General features: G+C 33.3%; 1 protein-coding gene across 1 annotated transcript in view; it reads left to right on the top strand.

Moving 5' to 3' along the window:
• Window positions 1-27,484, top strand: part of LOC129230393 (obscurin-like) — a 148,958-nt gene that overhangs the window by 77,162 nt on the left and 44,312 nt on the right. The window contains exon 2 of the mRNA XM_054864792.1: window positions 26,689-26,834. Within this exon, the coding sequence (XP_054720767.1) occupies window positions 26,706-26,834 (129 nt within the window). The 5' untranslated portion in view covers window positions 26,689-26,705. The remainder of the gene's footprint in view (window positions 1-26,688; window positions 26,835-27,484) is intronic.

The following is a 27,484-nucleotide window of genomic DNA, read 5'->3' on the forward strand; positions in this document are numbered from 1 at the left end:
GGTCACGGAACAAAGCTTTTTCAGCTTCAACGAACGTGTTGCTGCAAAAAACGAGTTGTAATGTTTACACCACACTCTAGTAGTTTTTATCGCTTATATTGGGTCTTTAGGATTTATATAAACTATTTGTGCTCATCTATGACTGCACGAATGCGGGACAGTTATTACTGAAGCAGAAAAAAAGTCTCCAAAAGATGTTATTTCATATGAAAGTAAAATTATAATTTCCTAAACACATTGTGATAATTGGAGTGAAGGAAGCTAGTGTTTTACTAACCATGCAATAGTACTACATTAACCCACTTGAAGGAAAAATCTCACCTACATCATGTTAAACTTCTTTGATTGACCCAAGTATATACAAGCTTCTCGCCAAAAGGGTTTAAGAAGCAATTCCTGTACATGAACTTGTATTTTAACCTAAAATAATTTATATGAGATTAGAAAACTGGTTTTAGAAAATATTTTGACTGCTTTTTGAAAATACTAAACGTATTTATTCTTAAACTAGAAAATCGCCTGTCAAGGTATGGCGGGTGAAAATTGCTTCTACATTTGAACCAAGCAATGCCTGTTTGGTGATATTTTGATAGTTGAAATTTAAATCCTAACTCCAGTGGATTAACCCTAAACTCCAGTAGATAGTGTTCATTATTGACCACGTTTTTGTTTCTTCATTCTCCTAAAATGACAGTTTTACCAGTAAAACAGTTAAGTTACCGGATATAGTTCAGCCTTGTCAAAATAAAGTATTTCCCTGCTATGTCAAACATTACCGAAAAATACTAGCAAATTATCATGCCATGGCGCGAGTTTCATTGTTGATGACGTCAGGAGGGTTACTCGATCAGTGATTTCGTTATTATAAAAATGAGTATTTCAAAATTATTCGTTACACTATCAGTTGCTGAAGGAATGATGTGTAAAATATTTTACCACAAATTCTTGAGCAACGTTGTTAGAAGAATACATAGTCCGGCATATCAACCTCCCTAATTTTTTTGAGAGGACTTAATTGTGGTGGGGATATGGTGGTGTTAATTGATTGCATTATGCGTGCCATTTTTAGTAGTCACAATGGCCTGGCGCGCTGAACATCGTCGTATGTTGTGTAGGAGTATATTTGTAATGATGTAATCATTTCGCATTCTGTTCCAATCCTTCCGACATGATTCGGTTCACAGACTATTCACGTGTTGTGGAGATCGTTGTGCAGGACTTTTCCTTCCCTTTTATTGGACAATCGCAGGGCTGCGGCATGTTTAAGTGCTAAACGCTTTGGATATTCCTGGATGGATGCTATAACATGCGCCATATTTTTCAGCGTTGTTATGGTCTGAGGTCGGTCAGGCATTCTTGTTTTCAGTGTAGTACCAGTTGCCCTAAGGTTTGATACCCAAACGTGATTTTTTTTTTTTTTTCGAATAGGATCACATATCAGCCAACTGGAACTGAATACAAAATGATCGCTGGGCAGTGATCACAGAGTCACCATTCTAAATATAATTCTCCACAGCAAACGTCGATAACAGGGGCAGACTGGGTCCCACAAGAGGGCGCCAACATTAGCTTCTAAAGGACGCAAGAAAAAAGGTGCAAAGGGAAAAAAAGGGGTATATATATATATATATATATATATATATATATATATATATATATATATATATATATATATATATATATATATATATATAAATTTAAAAAAAGGTGTTTAGAATTGAGGGCTCAATAGTGCAATGGCGGCAGGGCGCATCGGCCCGCGGGCCGATGGTCCGGCGGGCCAGTCCGCCCCTGGACGATAATCACCGCGCCACATTATTGCAACTACTTCAAAAGGCACATATGCTTCTACTGATCGATACCGCTTCCGTAATCGCCTCTATTCCACAACTCACCCAATATCCTCTCTAAATACGGGAGTGTGTATAAAATGTGATATAAAGTTCTTTAAGCTAAAAAAAATCTTAGTTTCAAATATATTTCTGTTAGTATATCAGTACACATACACGTGGGCACACCCACGAACGCGCATACATACACACACACACATTCACACGCATAAATAGGTTGTTGTTGTTGTTGCTTAAACCACTCGGAGATCTGAGCTCGAGCAGACAAAGTTACACAATTTAAGGCAGAAAGAAGTAGCAACCTTTTCAGAGGACTTAGATTTAACGATAGATGGAAGCACCATCGATCAAAATTTCGTTAATTTTGATCAAAACCAGAAGCCGAACAACTCCAGCACTTTTAGAGGTATTTCAAGGACTTGGGACTACAAAGTATTTGACGTGTCCTGGTCACCATTAGTAAACACGGAGTATCTTTGATCGGCTGTCCTCGAACCCAGAACCCTCCAGTTACGAGTTCAGCACCTTACCTACCAGGCCACCACGGCCTACAAAAATATGTAACGTTGCTTCAAGTAAAAATGTAAATCATCCAGTGATAGATCAAATTTTTCCAAACCTCACGTAATCCATAACGCAGACACATTTTTTGAAAATAATTGGATATTCCTGTCTCACAATTTTTGCAGGGGGAAGAAAGACATTTCTTCCTCGCGTAGCAGAAAGTCGATTTTTCTGACATTTATCATTGAGAATGGTGACTTGGTCGAGAAAAATGATCTGTAAAAGTTGCTTGAAATAACAAGACCCCGTTGTATAATGGACATGGTACCGTCGCGTTTAATCAAGCTAGGTCATAAAAAATACAAGTGACCATGACAGGAAAGAAAATCAATATCAGCCTGGTCGAGACTTTTCCCCTTGAATGGGGATTTATTTTTCTTGGTGAATGTTATAGCGTGAAGAAAAAACATTTAAAGGAACTAATTGAGGATATTGCATCGAGATTGGATATAGCCAATAAGAAAACTTGTTAAGAACAAGGAGATGCAATTTCATCAGTGCTTGGCAGTGAAGTTTCTGGCTAATTGAGATAAAGATCTCACAGCTCATTCCAGGGAACAGTGAAATGATACATTCCAGTGCTGGAGTTAGAATAGGGAACAGCTAATGAATTATTGAGATAAAGATCTCACAGCTCATTCCAGGGAACAGTGAAATGATACATTCCAGTGCTAGAGTTAGAATAGGGAACAGCTAAATGACATACGTTCCAAGGTGAGAGTGCAGAACAGGGAACAGCGAAGTGAAATAATTCTTAGGTTAGAGTGCAGAATAGGGAACTAAATGACATAAGTTCCAAAGGTGAGAGTGCAGAACAGGGAACAGCGAAGTGAAATAATTCTTAGGTTAGAGTGCAGAATAGGGAACAGCTAAATGACATAAGTTCCAAAGGTGAGAGTGCAGAACAGGGAACAGCGAAGTGAAATAATTCTTAGGTTAGAGTGCAGAATAGGGAACAACGATGTGAGATACATTCCCAGGTTATAGCGTAGAACAGGGAACAGAGAAGTGATGCATTAATGGGTTATAATTTATAATAGGGAACAGCGAAATTAGATATATTCCTAGGTTAGACTGTAAAGTAGGGAACATCGAAGCGGAATAATTCTTAGGTTAGAGTGTAGAATAGGGAACAACGATGTGATATACATTCCCAGGGTTATAGTGTAGAGCAGGGAACAGCGAAGTAAGGCATTTCTGGGTAATAATTTAGAATTGGGAACAGCGAAATGACATACATTCCAAGGTGAGAGTGCAGAACAGTGAACAGTGAAGTGAAATAATTCTTAGGTTAGACTGCAGAATAGGGAACAACGATGTGAGATACATTCCCAGGTTGTAGTGTAGAACAGGGAGCAGAGAAGTAATGCATTAATGGGTTATAATTTAGAATAGGGAACAGCGAAATAAGATATATTACTAGGCTAGACTGTAAAATAGGGAACATTGAAGTGAAATTAATTCTTAGGTTAGAGTGTAGAATAGGGAACAACGATATGAGATACATTCCCAGGTTATAGCGCAGAACAGGGAACAGCAAATAAGGCGTTTCTGGGTTATAATTTAGAATAGGGAGCAGCGAAATGAGATACATTCCTAGGTTAAACTGTAAAATAGGAAACAGCGAAGGGAAATAATTCTTAGGTTAGAGTGTAGAATCGGGACAAACGATGTGACACACATAACCAGGTTATAGTGTAGAACAGGGAACAGCGAAATAAGGAATTTCTGAGTTATAATTTTGAATAGAGAACAGTGAAAGAAGATACATTCCAGGCTTCGAGTGTAGAACAGAGAACAGTGAAATGAGATACATTCCTGGGTTAGACTGTAAAATAGGGACCTGCAAAGTAAAATACATTCCTGGGTTAGAGTGTCGAACAAGAAACAGCGAAATAATACATTTCTGGAATATAATTTAGAATAGGAAACAGCAAAACGAGATACAATTCAGGATTAGAGTGAAAAACAGTAGTACAATGGGCAATGTAATGAATTTATCGCTATTGGACACTAAAGTTTTCAAAGTTTTTGACATTCTACAAATGTATGACTGCCATAGTATTGACCGCCATGATTGGACAAAATTCGCATTAACTACTTAGCAGTTACACAGATTGGTTTGCCATTTTATTGAACATTTAAAGAAGTTATTAAATGACATTTCAAGACCCATTGGAATGTAAAATTACCCGCCAAATTAAGTCATTAATAACAATTTAAGGCAAAATGACTTAAACACCCCATTAGGTAAAATGCAATGCTCAGTTAAAATATAAAAGACACAATCCGTTACTTAATTCATTTAAGCCATTAAAAATCATGCAAATCTAAAATAAATCGACAAATGCACTGCAAATCTTTAGACAAGTTTTGAACAAGGACACCTGTCCCCTCTTTTAGAACACTTTGAAACCCCCTTTCTGGAATAGCTTTTAAAATATTTCTGAGAACAATTATTTGGTTCAGCACACTTTTTAACACCTTTGAGAAAATTTTTGAACACACGCCCCTTCTTTCATAATACTTAGTAGTACATGTTTTGTGACACTTTTTACACACTTATGGAACACGCCTTTTATTATACCAGTAGCTTTTGCTGATAATTTTCAGCAATCTCGTGCGGCAGCCGTCTACTGCTTCCAAGAAATGCACGGTCTTCGACCATTGAAGGCCATCTTTTTTGACGGCATTTATGAAATTATATTTGTGCGAAAGAAAACGATGATTTCACCAGCGTACCCAAATGTGTTTATGAGTGTGCCCAAATGTGTTCCCAATCTGTTCACAAATGTGCTACCAAGTTAAAATTTAACAAATATCCTCATCAGAACACATTCGGAGCCCATTTCAGTTCACTTTCTTTTCAACGGAGCACATTCAGGGCACATTTCAGTTCACACTGAGGAAACTGGAACATTTTTTATGAATTAAATTGTGCCAAACGTGTTTACAATGTGTTCTGGGAATTCGCAGTAGAAGTATATAGCCATTAAAAATCTCTCTAATGACTTATGAAAGTGTAAAATCAAACATGAGAAGTGAACATGGCGTAACGTAAACGATATTTTCCTGTTTCCGCAAAGTTGAAAGTATAGTAAACAATTTGCCGAGCTTCAACATATCCCTTTTTTACTGTTACTCATTCCAGTACCAACACTGCCAAGGGCAGGTAAATGGCAGTATCTGCAGAAATGAGTTTTCGAGACATTTGAAGAAATGCGTTTCGGGTTTAATACTAGCAACAGGGAAATGTTAGAATTGGATTTTTTCCTCACTTTTTTCTACAGCAGAAACCAAATGAGCATGATCGTACAGTAAAGCTAACGTACAACAGATTGAAAAAATTCCAAAAAAATAAAAACTGCCGTAAGTGCTCTTTATTTGCCCACGGCAGAACTTTGCATATTCTTCGATAATTCATAATTGCTGAAAAACGTTTTATTTTTCGAAATAATGTAGGAAATTAATTTATTTTACTAAACACTAATAGAATCCTCATATATATAATAGTCAATGATCGAGTAATGCTCCTGACGTCACAACAATGAAACTCGCACCACGACATGATTATTTGATAATATTTTTGGTAATGTTTAAAATACAGGAAAAGGTTTTATTTCGACGAGGGTGAGCTGGATCCGGTAACTTAATAGTTTTATTGGCAAGATTGTCATTTCAGGGGAACAAAGAAACGAAAAAATGGTCAATAATAAGCGCTCATTTTTATAATAACGAAATCACTGATCGAGTAACCCTCCTGACGTCATCAACAATGAAACTCGCACCATGGCATGATAATTTGCTAGTATTTTTCGGCAATGTTTGACATGGCAGGGAAATACTTTATTTTGACAAGGCTGAACTCGATCCGGTAACTTAACTGTTTTACTGTCAAGACTCATTTCAGGGGAATGAAGAAACGAAAAAGCGGTCAACTATGAACGCTATCTAATGGAGTTGAGGGTTAATCCACTGGAGTTAGGGCCAAAATTTCAACTATCAAAATATCCCCAAACAGGCATTGGCTTCGTTCAAATGTAGAAGCAATTTTAACCCGTCATATCTTGACGGGCGATTTTCTAGTAATTAAGTAAAAGCCACGTAAGGTTTTATCTCTGAAAGCCTCAAAATAAACAGGGGAGGAAAATTGCATTAAAGGGAATCTTTCCTACAAAACGATTACATTTAACAGATGACAAAGTCATTGCAGTCATTTATACAAACCGTAACGTCCCTCACCGCCCCTTATACTGGAACTTTACAGCTATACAATTTGTTTGATAAATGATACGAATTACTTCAAAAGGGCGTTTCCAATGAATGACTTTTCATGGTTTATATTTATATTGAGTCAGGACTAAGCGATGTATATCAGTGATAGCATTTTATTTTATGTAAGTTAAAGGGGAAGCAATATAGTTCAGAAAATAGTTGTATTTCAACATTTGATCTAAAAATGTCAGAAATTGAATGTTTGTCCATATGTCAAGCAATAAAATTCCTGTGTTTTTAGAATTGACAATATAATCTGAACTCTAAAGAGTTCACTTCAATTCATAACGGGAGAAGTTCTAAGTTTGAAACTAATTCAGTCAAAGATAAAAAAAATTACGATTCTTTATCAAGTTGAGCCACGTAATTAGAAACTTCAGTTCTGAATTTAGCTAATTTAATAAGCATTTTTTTTGCTTTACTTTAAGACATTTTAATTTAATCTTTAGGCTAAATTGAAGTTAATAAATGATTGAAGTTGATGTTATATACATGCAGTGTTGGAACAATTAATGAATATCATTTATTCTAAACATATTATATTCTAAAACGCTTTACAATATTTTTAATATCAATTTCATTTTCAGATTCCAAAAATATGCTTATGAGTTTCATACATATATTTATGATACATAAGAGGCAGTGACAAGCAAAGGGATGTAAGTGCCAACATTAAAAATTAAGAGATAATCTGTACAAATGGTTGGAGAACCTCTCCTCTGCTTTAGGGCAAGAAATGGTACTAGTAGCTCCGATGGGTGCTGCTATACAGCACGATTTAGAAAATAATATCAAGGAAAACCTGCCTTTTATCTAAACTTTAAACGCGTTTAGTAAGAAACTTAAAAAATCCAATTACATCCATCAGTTTCTCACTGCCTCATACACAGGTAGTTATCAAAACAATGGAAACGCTCTGACAAGTGTGATGGAAATTGTTACTCTGCCATAAATGTTCTGTTGATTAAGGCACCTTCTGACTCTAATCGTTCACACTGGTGAACTCAGATGCTGATTGAATTCTCTAGTCATTTTTACTGACATTGTTCGCTTTTTAAACATTAAAATCCTCTTCAATACCGTCGGTTTCTTTTACTAAGCTTCGTTTTCCGTCCACTATTTTGCTTTGCCGAGCTTGTCTTACCGTGCTGCATGTATGCTGTCATGACTTAAGATACTGTACCTACAGAAACACCAAAAAGGTGAGATGTTTCAGTTACACTTGCTTCAGCTAGGGGCACTCCAACAATTTGGCCTCTTTTAAAATTTGGGAGGTCCAATATTTCACGCGCTTGAAAAAAATCCAAAACGTCCAGAACTTAAGTTAATCTACCATATACTACCAGAATATGTACCTTGCTATTTATAAAAAAAAAAAACAGATATCTAGTTTTATTCTTTGCTACGTACGAACCACAGTCAAAAATTTCACTTTTATTCACAGGTGTTTCCATTATTTTGATAGCTACCTGTATATATATATATATATATATATATATATATATATATATATATATATATATATATATATATATATATATATATATATATATATATATATATATATATATATATATATATATATATATATATCAGCTTTTTTAAAGATAAATTATAACAAAAAATGTATACATTTCATTCAATTTTATTATTATTGTTTAAAACGTATAAGCGTCCACCATTAAACCGTGCCAACAGTGTAAAGTATTAATATTCAGGTGAACAGAATCGATGCAGTAACCAAAGGTCACGTAATTAAATTTTGTTAACTTAATTTTTCGAAAGCATTCTAAGTTGATATCATTAATACAGAAATCATTACAAAAGTTGCGAAATAAATGTTTTTACTAGAGACTAGTGGTACCCACACGGCTCTGCCCATACCAGAATATTAAAAGTTCATTTGGTTCCTCTGTATATTTACAAATAATGGATGATTCTCGCCAATTTGCTATGTTAATATGCTCGCCCATATTATGGTAGTTTGCTCGTCCACGTTATGGTAATTTGCTCGTATTTTGATAATTTGCTCGGTTAAAGGTTTTTAAAATTGGAATGGGAAAAATATTGGAAAAGAAAAACCAAATTTTATGAAAATCGGCCGAACGGTCTAGGCGCTATGCGCGTCACAGACATCCACACATCTAGACATCCAGACATCCAGGCAAAGATCCAGATTTTCAGCTTTATTAGTAAAGATACTTTTAAATTAAGCGTATTCCTATTGATGGCACTCAGTAGTAAAGGTATTTGCGACTAATCATGGAAAAATACCATACTTTCCAAATCTGTTTTAGTAGTCTAGTTTTCTAAGACGATTAATAACTGGGGTAATGTTAAGTACAATGACTGAAAAATCAATTCCGAAAACATAGAAAAGCTTTGGCCAGAAAGTTATCAGCTTCTAAACTTAGTACTGAACCACATTAAAATTTTATTCAAAATACATTCCTGAATGTATTCTTGCATGTAACATAATTCAGGTCAAATTGAGATCATCAACTTATTCTTTTTCATTTAAATGGAAAAGCCATTAAGGCCATTAACGTTTTTGCGGAAAATTGTCCTCCGAAACATCGTAAACATTTGTTAGTAGTCGTTTTCCGAAATGCTTATTATGCTATTCCATTTCTCTTCCATTCTTAAAGCAGGGTTTTGGGTTACTTTCGCTTTGACATAATCACCATTTACTCTTATCATTTTAAAGTTTATCTGTTTACAGAATTAATGTTGAATTTCTTTGTGTGCCTTTGGGCAGTATGAATGTTTATGTATTTTATTAGTGAGGTATTTTTAATCGTGATATTAAATATATAGGTCAAGTGAAATTGATATTTCACTCTTTTTGAATGTTTCTGGTTTAAAAATTTATGTTTTGGAAGTTTTTCTGTTTTTCGAAATCTTGAATTTCTTTGCGTGACTTTGGTAGCATAAATGTTTACTTATTTTATAAGTAAGTTATTTTTGTAATTGCGATATTAAACATGTAGGAGAAGTGAAATCAATATTTCATTTTTCTGAATATTTCAGTTTGAAAGTTTTTGTTTTTTAAATTTATGTTTACCAAAATGTTTCAATTCTTTGTATGTCTTTGACAGTAGGAATGTTTATTTACTATTCTATTAGTAAAGTATTTTTAGTTGCGCTATATAAAGAAAGAAGGCAATTGAAAGGCAATTTTCCTCTATCTGAATTTTCCTATTTTGAAAATTTGTGGTTGAAAGTTTATGTTTATCGAACAATTGTCAAATGTTTTTGTATGGTTTTGGTTAGCATGGAAGGTTATTGATCTATTAGTACGGTATCTTAAATCGCGATAATAATATGCAGGGCAAGGAAAATTGATAGTGCACTTTTTCTGAATGTTTAAAATTTGTTTCAAATGTTTATATGTTCACCGAAACAGTGGTAAATTTCTTTGCTTGTCTTGAAGTAGTATGGAAGTTCATTTATTCTATATGCAAGGTATTTGTAATGGGGGGTTTCCTTCAGTCATAAGTACTACTTTAAGTCATTAAAATGGATAGAATGAGCAAAAAAAAAAAAAAAAAAACTTAAACCCAGAAAATACTTTGATTTCCCAACAGTTTTTTTAATTAATTTTTTAAAATGTCCGACTTTTCAAACAAGGCGGTGTCTTGATGACGTAACAAATGATGCAATTTGGCGCATCTTTCTATTACGTTTCCACGTTATGATAATCAAGCAGCGAATTAAAATTGCGCTCTACGCTTGCTATCAACCATATCGTTGCCAATACACGTGAGTAAAGATGCGAATTAAATATTTTGTTCTGTGAATGGCAACATTGAATGGCATTTCATCATTTGTGATGTCACACGGCGGAAGTGTAAACAATAAAAGCGCGCCGATTTAAGTAATTTTGTAAAAATATTAAACTAAAACAAATTATTTAAAAAATGGTCAGATCCTAAGTTTTTAAGCATGCTCTTTCAGAAAAAAAATACTTTTGAAATTTTGGAAACGACCTCATTGTGACATCAAATACATGACACAGGTGAATTAATAGTTCACTCTCTTTAAAAATTCATGTTTTTGAAATTTCACTTTTCCGCAAAAGTTATAACTTTCTTTGTAAGTTTTTTTAAATTGCGATAGCGAGCGTAGGTATAGAACAAGTGAAATTAAAAGTTCACTCATTCTGATTGTTTTTGTCTGAACAATGTATGCTCTTAGTAATACTTGCTTTGACATTTCTTTTCTTGCTTTTTTTTCGCGTGGTTTTACATTTTGAATCAATATCTTCGTTAATCATACTTTCTTTTAAAGAAATTTAAAGAAATTTCTATGACTTTTATTTGGTATAGCAGGAACAGAATACTTTGATTACATTGTTCTTATTTTCAGTTTTTTACACACATTAACGTTTATACATACATGCAATTATATACGCATATAAACAGTGGACGCCGGTTAATTGAATCAATGGATAATTGAATCGACCACTTTCATGAATAAAATCGTCATAAACAGAACAAAATTTAGCTTTACCGAATTCATCGCTTTATTGAATCAGTGGTTAATTGAATCAACCTCTTTGACGAATCAAATCGTCATAAGCAGAACAACATCCAGATATATAGAACTCGCCGCTTTATTGAATCAGTCGCTTTGAGGAATCACAACTGTTTAAAACAAACGTGAGTCAACTAAGCGGCGGGCACTGTATATTCATTATTTTTAACGCTTTCCATAAAAATAATGTTCATTCTTCTAGTTCCCATGTTTGGAAGTAAAGTGCTTTTCCTCTGATCGGCTGCGAAAACATTGTTCCGATTTCAAAAGATTTATTATTGCTCTTTTTCTTTCTTTTATATGAAGAAAAGAATCTGGGTGTTTCGAAATAGTTTATAATACCAATTCCCGAAAAAGTACTCTGAGCTTTTTCGTTGGCATGGTTACATAAAAAGCAAACACGAAATAGTGTCGAAAAAAAGATTTTACTTAAATCTCAAAAACCAGCATTAAACCATATCTCTGTTTTATTTATTTATTTTTTATTTTTATTTCCCGATTTCGCTTAATTACACCGCAAAAGCTTTTAAAAATGAAAAATATTCCTCATTTGCTTGTTGATATGGCATTATGTGCTTTAAAGTACTTTTGCGGAGGATTAATTGTTTTTGCAGGTAATGAAAAAGAAATCATCAATTAAAAGCAGAGAAATGAAAAGCAAAGGGAAATATTTGAAATAACTTAAGTTTTTTAAAATGATAAAAAAGTAAATTTATTCTTAAAATTACAGTAGATACATAAAGAGATAACCAAGTGTATTTTACAATAAAATTTGTAATGAATGTAATATTTCATTTGCGGGAGGAAATTTGTATCTTCCAATAAGAGTGGAAAATTATTATTTTGTCCCATGTAAAGGGCAAAGTGATATATTTTTCTCTTGGTACACTTTCTATTTTATTACTAAAAATATTTTTCTACTTAAAAATTGTTAAACGAAAAAAAAAAAAGAATAAACACGCTAAATAAATAAATTGCTTACAGGTAGTTAATTAGCAAATTAAATAGTGACTGAATAACAAAATAAGTGAATGCATCTACAAATAACTGGATAAATAAATGAATGAAATTAAATGAATTTATTAATAATACATTAATAATTATGTAAATCAGGGTATATATAAATGAACCAAACTATTTCACACTCCCCATTCACTTTGCTTCGCATGCAATCGACAAATTTTACTTAACATTTAAAATGAAAATAACCCTAAAGTTTAATAAATAAGTACGGCATTGAACCAAGAGTAGGTCACAATAAATATTTAAAATGTTAATAAGAACTTTTTCAGATAAAAAATCAAAGAATAGTTTTTATAATTTAATTTATATTTTTTAATATTAATATTTATTTTTAAGTATGAGTATCAAATTTTAAAACTAGCTTGCTATTATCTCATACCTTCAAGTTTAGAGGTAACTACTTTTGTATAGAATCAACGATATGTACTAACATAGTTAAAAGATTTCCTGGTAAAAGGCACGAATATTTCAGTATTCTATTTTGTCAAAAGTACTACTAAGCAGTCAAAAGTACTACTCTTAGTCACTGATGATTGAAAAAAAAAAAAAAAAGGCACATAGAGCGAGGCAGATTTTTTATCTTCAAAACGTTTACTTTTTAATTCATTTTTTAAACTGTCAGATCCGATTTTTCAATTAAGGCGTAGTCTTTATGAAGTCACAAGTGATGAACTTTGGCGCTACTCCACAGGCGTCTAAATGCTTACGCTCGCTGTCACCGTGCTTCTAGCGTATGATAATTCAGAAGTGGATTAAATAGTGCGCTCTGCACTAATGGCATCAGTGAATGGCATTTCATCACTTGTGATGTCATGTGCCAAAGCGTAAAAAATGAAATTAAATCTGCGCGCGCATCGATTGAAATAATTACTTAAAAACATTAAACTTTGTTAGATTATTTAAAAAATGGTCAAATCCTATGCTTTTAAGCATGTTCTTTTTAAAAAGAAAAAAATACTTTTAAAATCTCGGAAATGACTTCATTGTGAAGATAGCTACTTGCAATTCGATTATTATAACAAAGGCTGTCTAGACGTGAGAAAAAAACGCGTGCGTTCTCGGAAAACTTTCCACCACTTCAGACGCTAGGCGAAAAGTGTTTGTTCATTAGTGGGAGTGCTTCAAAAGATAGTCCGTGGCATATCATTACCCGCTAGTGCTAAAACTAATCTGAATTATAAATATCTTTACGCGATTCAAATATGAAGCTGCTTTGAAACAAAACTAAACATTTTGAAAATTAAAAAAAAAAAAAGCGTCGTTTTGTTACTTGACTATGTGATGATGTTCTTGATAGGCTATTTTTAGGAAGTAGATTGCTCCTGAAAAAGTTAAAGCGTTTGGAAATCGAGCGTAGTAACTATTTGCTTATAAAAATATTAGCATAACATTCTAAACTGCTCTTATTTTTTGTTTTCATTTTTTTGAAAAATAATATTATTTCATAATTTATTTTCTTCAAAGCTAAGTTTGTTCGCCATAAATTTTCAATTTGAAATAAGGATTGCTCATCTAACAGTATTAAATTTGGGGAGGTGTGCACGCGGCGTAAAAAGTAATCCTCTATACTTTAATTCAAGTTGTTTGTATTTTTTACTTCCTTTTACAAAAAAGGAAGTATTGTATTCGCGAAAACATTTTGACTCAACCCGACCACAAGTGGATATATGCCTAGAAACGTACAGACACCCGAAATATCCATTTTGACGATCACCGAGTTAATTACAACGAGTTTTCTCGTGACGTCTGTATGTACGTATGTATGTGCGTATGTGCGTATGTGTGTATGTATTTCGCATAACTCAAAAACGGTACGTCCTAGAAGGTTGAAATTTGGTACGTAGACCCCTATTGGGGCCTAGTTGTGCACCTTCCCTTTTGTTTGCATTCGGATGTTCCTAAGGGTGTCTTTTGCCCCTTTTTTGGAGGGAAATCATCGTTAATTTCGATGTAAACTCAAGTGGTGTTATAATTTGTCGGACACTTGGCGATCTATCGCCAGTCTTTTGGTGGTCACGTTTTGTCGCCAACTTAATGACAAATTTGGTGATTTTTTTTAATTTAAATTTTTTTTTTAAAATCTGGTTTTAATTTGGCCACTGTTGGTGATGTTTAAAAGATAAACTATTGAATCACATTAAAACTGCTAATAATGAGAAAATGACATTAAATTGGAGTAAAAGGAAGTCATGTGATGCACACATCAGCTCGTTAATCCCTGAAGCAAAGATAGCGGGTTACTAGTTTATAGCATAATTTTTATAATATGTATCTGTGTGTTCGTCTGAGGCATCATAGTTACGAAACCAATGATCCGATTTCAGTTTAGCTTTCTTTCTTTTTATTTGAAATGTGACTCAATCGAGAGTGTTCTTAGCCAGTGGTGCACAACCCGTGACCCACGGTGCGTATGGAGCCCGTGATCTATTTTGCCCGTTGTTATGCACAATGTTGTGAGTCGAAAACTTGGTTTTGGAACCGTCCAAAACAACCGATTATCCTCATTCAATAACGAAGATGATTGTTGCAAATTTTGAGCCAATTAGTCAGAAATTGGTTTCTGAAAAGCAGATAGAAGCTTTGTACAGTAGAAACTCTAATGTTGACGACCCTCTAAATTGATCGAAATATATTGAACATTCATAATACATTTTCAATGGACATCAACTTCTCTACACTGACCACCTATGTAAGTTGTTTATTTGATCACTTCAAGAGACATGAGTTGTTGCTCATAATGTTAATGGATTCTCTGTAACTTGACCCCTTTTTTCTATTTTCCTGAAAAAATCCCCCCGCGTGGTGAGTTTCCAGAAACGTTTTGTTAGAAACCTTTTAGTTCAATAGACTATGACTTGCGAACCTATAAAAAATATTTAACGAGACAGCGTTGGTCAGTAGCACACCCCAACAAAAAGGTTGGAATCGTGACCAATAATAAAGCTGAAAGTCTCTCTGTCCGGATCTCTGTCTGTCAGGATCTCTCTCTGTCCGGATCTCTGTCTGTCAGGATCTCTCTCTGTCCGGATCTCTGTCTGTCAGGATCTCTGTGACGCGCATAGCGCCTAGATAGTTCGACCGATTTTCATGAAATTTGGAACAAAGTTAGTTTGTAACATGGGGGTGTGCACCTCGAAGCGATTTTTCGAAAATTCGATGTGGTTAGTTTTCTATTCCAATCTTAAGAACAAAATTATCATAAGATGGACGAGTAAATTACGAAATTATCATAACGTGGAACCGTAACATGGGCACAAGCCGATTGGCGAGAAAATTCACCATACATTATTTGTAAATATACAGGCGAACCGAATGACCTTTTAATTTTCAACTACGGGCAAAGCCGAGCAGGTGCCGCTAGTTGATAAAAAAAGAGAAAGTACCTAAGTGAGAGAGGACAAGACCGAAAAACGAGGAACTCCAAGTGAAGACATCAAACTCTTTGATAAAACAAAAACGTAGGAAAGACTGAGGCTCTTTCAAAAATTTTAAATTAGCGGTAAAAGGACTGTTTGACTTTAAACTGAACTTAAAGTATGAATTAGTTATACAGATACAGTTTATGATGCTATAGTAAAAGTACGTCAAAAAATGTCTTGTATGTTAATTCTATGAGCTGACCATCTCTGTATGTTAACCTGCTGTACCTTAGGTGGTCACTTTTGAAGATTCTACTGTATTAATAAAAAATGGCCGTGATGTCCTGATAGGTAAGGCGTTGAACTCGTTACTAGAGGATCGCGGATTAGATACCAGTCGATCGAAGATACTCCGTGTTCGTTAGTAGTGACTGCGGCATGCTAAATATGTTCGTTATTACATAGCCCGCTTTCCCATTTCAGATCAATACCTCTGGCATGGGCGCCCAAATGCAATATTGCAAGGGGGGGGGGGCTCAGATATTTTAACCATGGTTTAGCAGGATATTTTCCCCATGGAAGCGGATTTCAGGACAGATTAGAGTCATTAAAATTTGACATTTTTAATTACTTGTTCACTGATGGCTGGAGAAGAAATGTTTTTACATTTTTGCAGAGAAAAAAGTACTAAAAACAAGAAAGTTCTAATTTTTAAGGGGGGGGGCTCGAGCCCCCCTTGCCCCTCTATATGGGCGCCCTTGACCTCTGGGTGCTAGACCAGGGGTTCCTCGGCTTATATCAAAAAACAGAGCGATCTTCAGGGACCCCATCCAATGGTTGAACCAAATACGTTGGTAGGTACGGGGCAACCTGAAAGGCGAAGTGTATTTTTAAAATAAGCATATAATACTGATAAACCCTCTTTGTTTGTAATTTTACCTTCTTATCCACGTTTTTCCATGTTATCTAAAAAAATCAAGTTATACTTAAGTTCTATATGTGTAATCTCACTTTATTATGAGGTGGGCTCAGTAGGTGAAAAAGGTTTGGCACCGGGGTTCTTAGGTATAATCCCTTTTAGTCGTTTTTTTTTTTAAATTTAAACTTAATATAAGTTTTTCCACATAAAATAAAATCGTCATTTTGGGAAAATGTAATAAAAACATGAATTCAAATAATAGTTTTGCCATTTAGGAAAAACTGCAAAATGCTGCTATCTATTTATTTAGGAAATAATAAATTAATTGTTAATGCATATAAAAAATGTGTTAAAGTTAACAAAGAAACACTAATAAATGTTAATGCATTTAACGCACTTTTGACCTCGCACATATTCAAGTATTGGGGAATTTCCCCAGAAATGATCAGCAAGTTCGTCTGGAGCAAAATAGTAGTACCCCGCCCCCCCCCCCCAAAGAACGATAAATAAAATACCAGAAGAGTGGCGTAATGATTAGATGTTGCCCTTCCACGCTCAAAGGCGCGGCTTTTAACCCAATGTCAGTCGGATTTTCACGATACAGAAAATCGTCAGTATCCATTAGGGTGGTTCAAAAAAACTTTTTTTTCAGCTAGAGTCCAGGCTGACTAGTTCAGCTAGAGTCCATTTTTTTAGACTTACTAATACTTACTAATAGTATTATGCTTTAAAAGTTTTACCTTATTACTCAAATTTTAAGAGGGTGCTCAATGACCCCTAACGTTAGCCATAGCATAGAAAAAGCCACAAATTTAGAAACATTTAATTTCCCCTGCTGTTTTTTTTTTTTGTAAATAGTTATTTTATTGTTATGTATATGCATATTTCTAGTGCATATTATACTATGTAGCATTGTTTTTTTTTCAGTTTAGTGTATTTTGTTAACCCCCCTCCCCATACTTATAAAGTTTGAGGGAGGGGGTTGAGCACCCTTTTTTAGTTGAAATAGGAAGCTAAAATTTTTCCAGTATATTACTATCCATAAGTCTAAAAATATTGAGAGGTGTCCTGTTATCGAGGAGAAACTTTTTTTCATGTATTTTTGAACCACCTTAGTGTCCATATTGTTTGTGATTATGCGGCACTTAAAAGATTCTTCGGGTATTCGTTTGGCTTGAATACGCTTGACAAAATTACAAACCTAGTGCAATGCCAATAATGGTGCCACCTAAATGTTGGATTCCAGTCCCTGGGAAATGCACTAAATGAGCAGCAAACACGCCGTCCCAGTAGAAACAAAAAACGAACAAAACAAGAAGTTCCGTCTAGAACTAGATGAGCCTACTTTCCCGTATACCCATACTACTTTCTAGTACCTGATCAATATTCTCAAAAATAGCTAAAATCACAAATTTTTTCAAACATATTTTTAAAATGCTTTAAGCTAATTTCTAGGAATAAAATATTCCTCACTCATCTTAAAAAAAAAAAAAAAAAAAAAAAAAAAAAAGCAGCAGCAACTTTTAAACAAAGCAGCTAATACATTTTTTTCCCATTAACAAAAACCTTTAACAGCTTTCAAAACGAAAAAATAATAATTAAAATTAATATACTCATTAAAATAAATACATCATATCAAAAAAAAAAATCGTTTCTTTTTCCCCTGTTGCCAAAAACATTTTTTTAAATGAATTAATGCACTTACCAAAAAAAAAAAAACAATAAAATGTCAACTTAAAGAAATAATTTTCTTTCTCAAAAAAAAAAAAAAAAAAAAAAAAAAAAAAAAAAAAAAAAAAAAAAAAAAAAAAAAAAAAAAAAAAAAACGTCTGCGCATATCTTTATGTAAAAACATAAATTACTTCGAGTTTATTCGCCAAAAACTGAGTACCTAAATTGAAACTTTAGCGTAAAAATAAAAACAAGTCATATCAACAATAATTATTTCGCAGTTAAAACCATAGCTGCGGAGTCGGAGTCGGAGACAATCTCATTTTGAGATAAAGGAGTCGGAGTCGAATATTTAAGAATCGGAGTCAGTCATTTGTCCTCCGTGTATAAATTTTTGCCAAAACTACGAAGTCAGAGTCGAAGTCGGGGAGTCGGAGTCCGATTAATTGTCGGGCACAGGAGTTGGAGTCGGAGTCAAGCGCCCCTAAATTCTCGGAGTTGAAGTCTGGAGTTTGGTGTCAAGAGTTATTTCCAACAAAATTGTTTGAAGTAAATCCGCCTTCAAGTACGGAATCTACATTGACTTTCAGTTTCCCCGTAGGCGCTATTGTTAAGGGATTTGAACTGTTCAAAATTGAACGGAAAATTGTTCAAGTCAAAAAATATTTTATATACAAGTTTTTCGTCAAAATCTTTTTCCTACAAAGTTTGTCTGAAGCAAATTCGTCTCACAGTTCGGAATTGCCTTGAATTTCCCCGTAAACGCTAATGTTAAGTTTTCGTAAAATGTTCTAAAATGAACAAAAAATGGTTCAAATCAAAAAGTGAAATATAAGAATGAGGTTTCCTCGCCGAGATCTTTCGAACAAAATTTTTTTTTTTTCGAATCGGGCTATTCATTCAAAAGTTATTGGGGGGGTGGGGGGGGGGGGGGGGTCAGACAGACAGACCGACAGACATTTTTCCCCATCTCAATACCCTACTTTCCAAGTTTTAATTTTTCGATATTTATTTAATTATTTTATTTATTTTTGACTTTTTTTTGTTTTTCGAGATATTTTTAAGATGCATTAAGCCTTCTTTCATGCTTTTTTCTTCTTTTTCTGACTTTTACTGGGAAAGTAGGCTAAAAAGCAAAATTTTAAACAACTACAAGAAAAACGTCACAATATAATAATAATAATAACATTTTATTGTTAAAAGAGTTTTATTGTTAGAAAGTCTTTACGGGCAATATTGAAACCAGATCAAAATTTAAAAAATCACACGTCAAGAGCTTACTTGATAAAAAACCTGAAGCACAATTTAAATATATTTAAATCAAGCAGAAATTAAGCTCCACAAAAAGTAAAGTAATTATTTATATTAATTATCATGCTTTCCAATGTTTATTTAAAACAAATGCACTGCAATTTCCTTTCATTCTCAAGGGTTTACGATTTCAACTCAAAATAATTTAATCTACGATATTCAGGACAAAACTTTGTCTCGTCACTAAAAAACCGTTTAAGTCTCTTCTCCATTTTATTTATATTAGTATAAAAATTCAGAGTCATTAAAATCCTTTTAATACATGTAATTACTTCCAAAATGAGGCCGTAAGTGGAGTGATTATGCAAATTTCATCAGATAATGACATTTTTAGGCTGAATGAACTTTTAGTTGCTCCTCTTCTGGGCGTTAATTAACTGCGTTTACTTATTTTTATTACAAAACAGAACCTAATATCGTTTTATTTTCCAATTCATTTGAAGGAAACGTATTTGTTAAAAGTTCATATTTTAAACTTTTCAAAAAGATCTTGCGTTTTTTAATGTTTAATCCTTTCGGATTGCGATTTCCTCCTTATTTTACATGCTGCAAATCGCTGCAAATAACTTTTAATCGTTAAATGTAATTTGTGTTTCTGAAATGATTTGTGCAATTTTTGGTAGAAATTCAATTGAAAGTAAATGCCATTATCGGACAGTGTGGATAAAATGAGGCACCTAACATATAACTGAGTGTAACTAATACTGAAAGTGATATTTTTCAACAAATATTTGTAATATTATTTTGAAATATTTTGGCAACGTAAAGTAAGAAATAACAACGTAAAAAAGCACAAATTACAGATTACTGCAGGCACGTGTTTCGGCATTACAAAGAACGCCTTTATCAATGCATTGTCGGATGACTTATCATCCATAAGCTCATTACGTTTTGCATTGATAAAGGCGTTCCTTGTAACGCCGAAACACGTGTCTGCAGCAATCTGTGATTTGTGCTTTTTTACGTTGTTATTTCTTACTTTACTTTTCAGCACAAAGTTATTTATTTATCACGTTGGTAACGATTTTCAATTTGAAAAAAGTTAGTTTGCTGCCTGTGGTTTACCCCCACCCCCGCTGTGAATGGTAATGATCCAAACATATGATTTACACACTTCTAAAAATCTTGAAATTGATAAATTAAAAGACTTAAGTTTACGTTTTTTCTCATATCAGAAGCCCTGAAGAATATTTCCAATCTCCCAACCAGATGAGAAAAATATTAAACATTTTCTTCTTTATTTCAATTTTTTTGGGGGGGGGGGGTAAAAATTAGGCGTAGCTGATCCAATTATTTGTATTATTTTTTTCTCTATTTGGAAGCACAACAAAAACTTTTACTAAATATAAACAATGCATTGGTCACATTTTTTCTCGATATTTAATTTTTAATTCTTTTATATAAACAACGATAACTTTAAACAGCCTTTATTTTCATTAAATTAACCTTTTTATTGATACATTTAAATCATGCTTACTCATATTTGTAACACCTTATTTAACTAATGATAAGTTTTACGATAAAAATGTAGTGAAGTGAGAAAAGTAAAGCGTTTTACGCATAAATTACGTTTTTCAAAATGAACAAAAAGGAAATTTATTTAGAACTAGTGATACCCGCACGGCTTTGCCCGTAGTTGAAAATTAAAAAGTCTTTTGGTTCGCCTGTATATTTACAAATAATGGATGACGAATTTCTCGCCAATTTGCTATGTTCATTTGCTCGCCATTGTTACGGTTCTACGTTATGATAGTTTCGTAATTTACTCTTCCACGTTGTGATAATTTGCTCGGTAAAATTTTCTTAAAATTGGAATAGAAAAAGAACAAAATCGAATTTTCAAAAAATCGCTTCGAGGTGCACACCCCCATGCTACAAACTAACTCTGTGCCAAATTTCATGAAAATCGGCCTAGCGGTCTAGGTGCTATGCGCGTCACAAAGATACAGAGATCCAGTCAGAGAGACTTTCAACTTTATTATTAGTAAAGGTATTATACGCAGAAAAAGGAAGAAGGAAGGAGCATGTATTTTAAAACAGAACTTGAACTGAAACATTATTTTTCATTTTTCGAAGTAAATTTGTAAATTCAAACAAAAGTAGACAGTTGCAACTTTGCCCCATGTATGAAGCAAGATATAATTAAAATTTTTTGCTAATGCTATTTTGATAAACATTTTTTTCTTGATTGAGAACAGCAAATAACCTATTAGACGCACGACCAGCGTTTGAGTCCTGTGGTTAAGATAATAGGCGCAGTTGCTATTACAAGTTTCTCGTTCATAAAAATAATATTTCTTAGCCCCAGCGTCCGCTTAGGTCTGTCCCATCTACCTATTTATAACAGGAGACGAATGCTAATCATTCTGTCATCAAAAATGATTTCTACGTAAAAAAACACCTAATTCGCTATTTTCGCCATATAGTCGCATTTTGTCCCCTTTTCTCTTCTTTTTCGCCTTTTTCTACTTTTTCCTTGTATGTATTATTTTTCTTTTGAGCATTTAATATTTCTTATTGCTTTTACTATACCGTGGCTAGCGTTCACTCCTGTTACTCACTTTGCGATTGTTATTTAGTGAATCACATGATCTGTTGCCACTGCACGAAGAATGAAATTCATGAAAGCTAAATTCTATACATTAGAGCTAGACTAGCGTAAGTCCAAATGTTACGATTTTTCGTTTATTAGTTCATTGTATGTAAAAATTTATTCCGCATCAAGCCATATGAACGTAATTCTAAAATAACAGAATTTTCTAAAAAAAATACTAAGCACTTTTGATAATGCACTCAAAATGACAAAATAACTTTTCTTTTAAGTCAGAAAGGACAATTTAAGCAGTCCTGTAGTTTTTAATTATTCCAAGAAAATGACACCACAAACGAAGAAAAGTGCAGTTCAAGTCATGTAGAGAATTTCTTTTATCATTATCTCGCTTTCAATCATGAATTTGAGTGTTGAAACATGCATATTTTTCTTAATGGGAATGTCTGATTTGAAATGACTTGAGCTACACACTTTTCTTCGTTTGTGGTGTCATTTTCTTGGAATAATTGAAATCTTACAGAATTGTTTAAATTGTCCTTTCTGACTTAAAAGAAAAGTTGTTTTGAACTTTTGAGTGCATTATGAAAAGTGCTTAATATCTTTTATAAAAAATCTGTTATTTTAAAGTTTTCAGTTTTCAAGCAAAATTTTATTTTAGAATTTAATTTTTTAGTGTGCCTTATAAGATTAAACAAATAATTTAGTGTAATTCCGAAGTCTCTAAGTGGTCTAGTTGCTGAAATATGAGCAAAAGAGTGGTTCACAACATACCAGTTACTTGTGATAAAGATCCTAATATGTCTCTTTACTTAGCCACGTTAACGATTATTGGCATAGATGAGGTTAAAAACCCTAAGAAACCGACAATAAAAAAATCTTATGCTTGCTCCATAGAAGCCTTGATTCAAACTTTTCATTATGATTACTATTAACATCATTGTTGCAAGGCAACAAAATTTGTAACAATGGGTTTTATATTTAAATATTTAATGAAAAAATTACATGAAATTTGCTGTTTAATTCCCTAACAGAAATAAAAATTTAATTTTAGAACTGTAATTTTTCTGCGCTAAGTTGTACCTTTAGATAAAGCAAATCATTTAGTGAAATCCTGAAGTCTCTAAGTGGTCTAGTTGCTGAGATATAAGCAAAATCAGGCATCGGATTTCTCCGTGACAATCAGGCCAAGTATAATAAAAATGCTTTAAAAAAAATCATTAGTATTTACCAGTGTTAAAAGAGTGCAAGTTCAATCCTTAGTATGCACCAGGAAAACGTGTTCCCTCTCTCCTGTAAAGTAGCGATTATATGACCTAAGTTAGTCTGGCTCTGCGGTACAGAAATACTGATAAGAAAAAATCGCGTCTCTGGGGGAAAAAAAGGCCGTTTGCTTTTTCCACATGTAAAACTAATGTTTGTTCTCCTTTCGTCCCCCTTTTTTTTTGTAATTGTTTATTTGGATCGGATACCTTTGTATCTGTTTTCTTTCCTTCTTTCTTTTCCCTTCTTTTTGATTTTTAGAGTAACATTTAACTTAGACACGGTAATTAAGAATAAGTATTTTTTTTTTAAATCCTACGTAAGTTAAGAATCTCTTACAACAAAGATAACTGAGCTTTTTATTTTCAGTTTGTCTGCTTTAAGATAAAAAGGTTCCTATCTTTAAACTGTGTGATTTTTTTGCAATATTACAACTGCACATCTCTTACTGCACAGATAATTATTTTTCATGATTCCTTCATATTGTTATGTATTGCAATCTGTTAGTGTTCTTTTAGATGATATTCTGTATGAATACAAAATTCGAAGAGATAGACTAAAGTTTATTGCATGAGAAAGAAAAATATGTTTCAAAGCTAAATTGCTGCCCTTATTGCGAAACTTGCTTTTCAGCAACATATTCGTTTTTGGAAAATTGGTTTCTGAATTAAAGCGTATCGTAAATATTTCTTAAATCTTTTTACTCTCTCGAAATTTCACTTTAAACAAATTCTTCTTTTGACGAACAGATCGATCAGATCTCAAAAGGCCGTGGATCTGATATTTCGCTACTGATTCTTACTAAGTTCACTGCCACTCAATCCGGTAGCGAATTCTAAAGAAACCATGAAAGGAAAAAGAATAAAATCGTACCCATCTTCTATATTAAATTCAGCTTCACGAATTCTCGCGAGACACAGCCCCACCCAAACAATGTTGCCAGGTTCCTAAGCAATAACCACGCCCGAATTTCGCCAATTTTGGCATCTTGTTTCATCAAATCGATAAATTTTGTTTTGAATTAATCTAAATGCTTTCCCAGAACATTGAGTGTCAAGTAACCGTGTTTGAAAGACTATGTAAATTAAACAAATGAAGTCTGTGACGCATGACGTTTTTAGTCAATTCACATTTTTTTTATTTCGTGTCTTTCTTTTAAAAATCGGATCTTTGTACAGTCGAACAAAGTAGGAGAACTATAAATAAACAATGTAAAGACACTCGATTTGAAATTAATTATGTTTTAGTAAAATTATTGTGCGGGAAGCACAATGCAGGAAAAACGTTGACCCTCCTTTTTCAGAAATATTTTTCGCCTGGTTTTATATTAAGAGTACTTGTAAGTCTATTTTCTAGTTTATAGTATTGAGCCGGACTTCACACCAAATTACGGTACAGTTGGAAAGGTGAAACAGCGCACCCCCCTCCCCCCCCCCCAAATGTGGTCGTTTCCGAAATTTTATAAGTACTTTTTTCTGAAAGAGCACGCTTAAAAACATAGGATATGACCACTTTTGAAATAATTTGTTTAAGTTTAATATTTTTTAAAAAATACTTAAATCGGTGTGCTTTCATTGTTTATGTCTTCTGCCGATGACATCATAAATGATGAAATGCCATTCAGTGTTGCCATTCACAGAACAAAATATTTAATTCGCATCTTTACTCACGTGTATTGGCAACGATAGGGTTGATAGCAAGCGTAGAGCGCAATTTTAAGTACGCTTCTTGATCATCATAACGTGGAAACGCGATAGAAAGATGCGCCAAAGAGCATCATTTGTGACGTTATCAAAACTACGCGTTGTTTGAAAAATCGGACATTTAAAAAAATTAATTAAAAAATAACTGTTGGGAAAATGAAAGTATTTTCTGGGTTTTCTGGTTACTTCCTTTTCGCTTATTCTATCAATTTCAGTGACAAAAAGTACTACTTTTGACTGAAGGAAACAACCCCATTGCCAGCCTAGCTGGCACACGACAACAACAGGAATAGTTAGGCGTTAAAAAAATTACCAAATATGATTTGGGAAAAGAAAATAAAAAGAATGTCTTTTGAATTAGTTAATATTTAGGTAATTATTAGTGTTAGAGATGAACAAATTGCACGACCAAGTTTCCATGGCAGTGCGCCGATGCTCGGATATTATTTCAATGACTTGAAAATCGCCCGTCATGGTATAACGGTGAAAATTGTTTCTAGATTTGAATAAAGCAATTGCTTGTTTGGTAATGTTTTGACAGTTGAAATTTTAACCCTAACACCAGTGGATTAACCCTAAACTCCAGTAGATAGCGTTCATTGTTTTAGTTTCTTCGTTCCCTGAAATGATACAGTCTTACCAGTAAAACAGTTTAGTTACTGGATCCAGTTCAAGCTCGTCACAATAAAGCCTTTCCCTACATGTCAAACATTACCAAAAATATTATCAAATTATCATGCCGTGGTGCGAGTTTCATTGTTGAAACGCGGGTTACTCGATCATGGGCTGTTATTTATATGAGGAATTTTACAGAGTCATGAAAAAACCTCGAGACCGGAAGAATCAAGCGCATTTCAATCTTTATGGATAACTCGAACGTTGGATAGTCCGTATACAAATAATCAGAATTCAGTGCCTATTTCCGGATGTCAGATGATGTTCCTGACTTAAAGATAATTTTGAAACTTTGAATGATGTCTTTCATCTAAGTTGAAAAGACTAAAGCGTAAATTTACATGAATTGACAGTAAGCAGAATGAAAAATATCAATGTGATGTGTTTTTGACAGTTATATTAGCAAAGTCTAACATTTACCTCAAACGCAGTAAACCGGACGGAAATAATAGGCTAAGTAATGAAAAAATAAAAACAAAAAACACGTATTTAACTGAAATCATAAAGTGTAGAATCAAAAAAGTGAATAATAAATATTTTTATAAAAAAGCAAATAATTAAATAAAATAATATTATAATGAAAATAAAAATAACAACAACAAGAACCCACAAAATTTTCTTGAGCGCAAGAACTAGTTTATTAGAGTACACACCTTAAAAAAGAATATTCCATCGCATTTTACAAAAAAAAAAAAAAAAAAGAAGAAGAAGAAGAAGAAGAACTACATAAATACATAAATTACATAATTAAAAAGAAAAAAAAGGAAAGATAGGTGAATAAACAACAACAATAAAAGGAACAACAAAAATAGCAAGAAAAAAATAATAACAACAATAGCATATAACCAAACACGGTTTCAGTATTTTTACAAGGACGGAATTTAACCCGCTCCCGCTTTGATGCGCTTAATTAATCACGGAATAATACTTTATTGATCAATGTCCCAAAACTCACATCTTTCCTAATTCCTCAATTACTTGCTTCTTCCAGGTGAAAGCAAATCCGAAATGTCTGAAGAGAAAGCGGCGGAAAAAATCCAGGCTTCTTTCAGAGGATATAAGACGAGAAAATCCCTCAAAAATAATGGAGTTGTTCCAGCCAAAGAAAACATAAACCAAAACCAGACCAAGGGAGAGGTAAGTGCTGTGAATGGGGAACCTCGTGCCGATAGTTCTTTTCAATAATAGTGTGCGTCATTTGTGATCGGGTTTTTATTTGTTTCTTTGAAATGATAATATTTATGTATTCACGTTTTTCATTCGTGTGCAGTGGATCACAAAATGCAACAAAACACTATTTTAAACTGAGTGGAAGGGTTTCTTTCATCAAAAGCTCTACTTTTAGTTACTGAAACTGATAGAACAAGCAAAAATAAATAAATAAATAAATAAAAATAACATGAAGCCAGAAAAAACTTTTATTTTCTCAACAGTTGTTTTTTATTTGATTTTTTTAAATGTCCGATTCTGGAAATAAGGCGTCACAAGTGATGTACTTTGTCGCGCAACTCCCCTGGCAAGTGAATGTTTATACAAAGTTGAAAAAAAAAAGGTTGTGATTAAATAGTGTTAAAGCTTTAATATAACTGAAATTTTAACTGTAGGTGGTGCAATTGGAAACATATATATTGCTTGTCTGTTTAATTCTTTTTTGTTATTTAAAAATTCTGATTTCTTGTTCTTGCATTTAGTTCAGTTAGTCTTGTTTTGAATTTTATCTTATAAATCTTGAATCAATATTATGAAGTAATTTCGTTTGTATTATTTGCAAAAGTTTTAGTTTAGTT

Source organism: Uloborus diversus, chromosome 9 (genome assembly GCF_026930045.1).
Source record: "Uloborus diversus isolate 005 chromosome 9, Udiv.v.3.1, whole genome shotgun sequence".
NCBI classification, from domain to species: Eukaryota; Metazoa; Arthropoda; class Arachnida; order Araneae; family Uloboridae; genus Uloborus; species Uloborus diversus.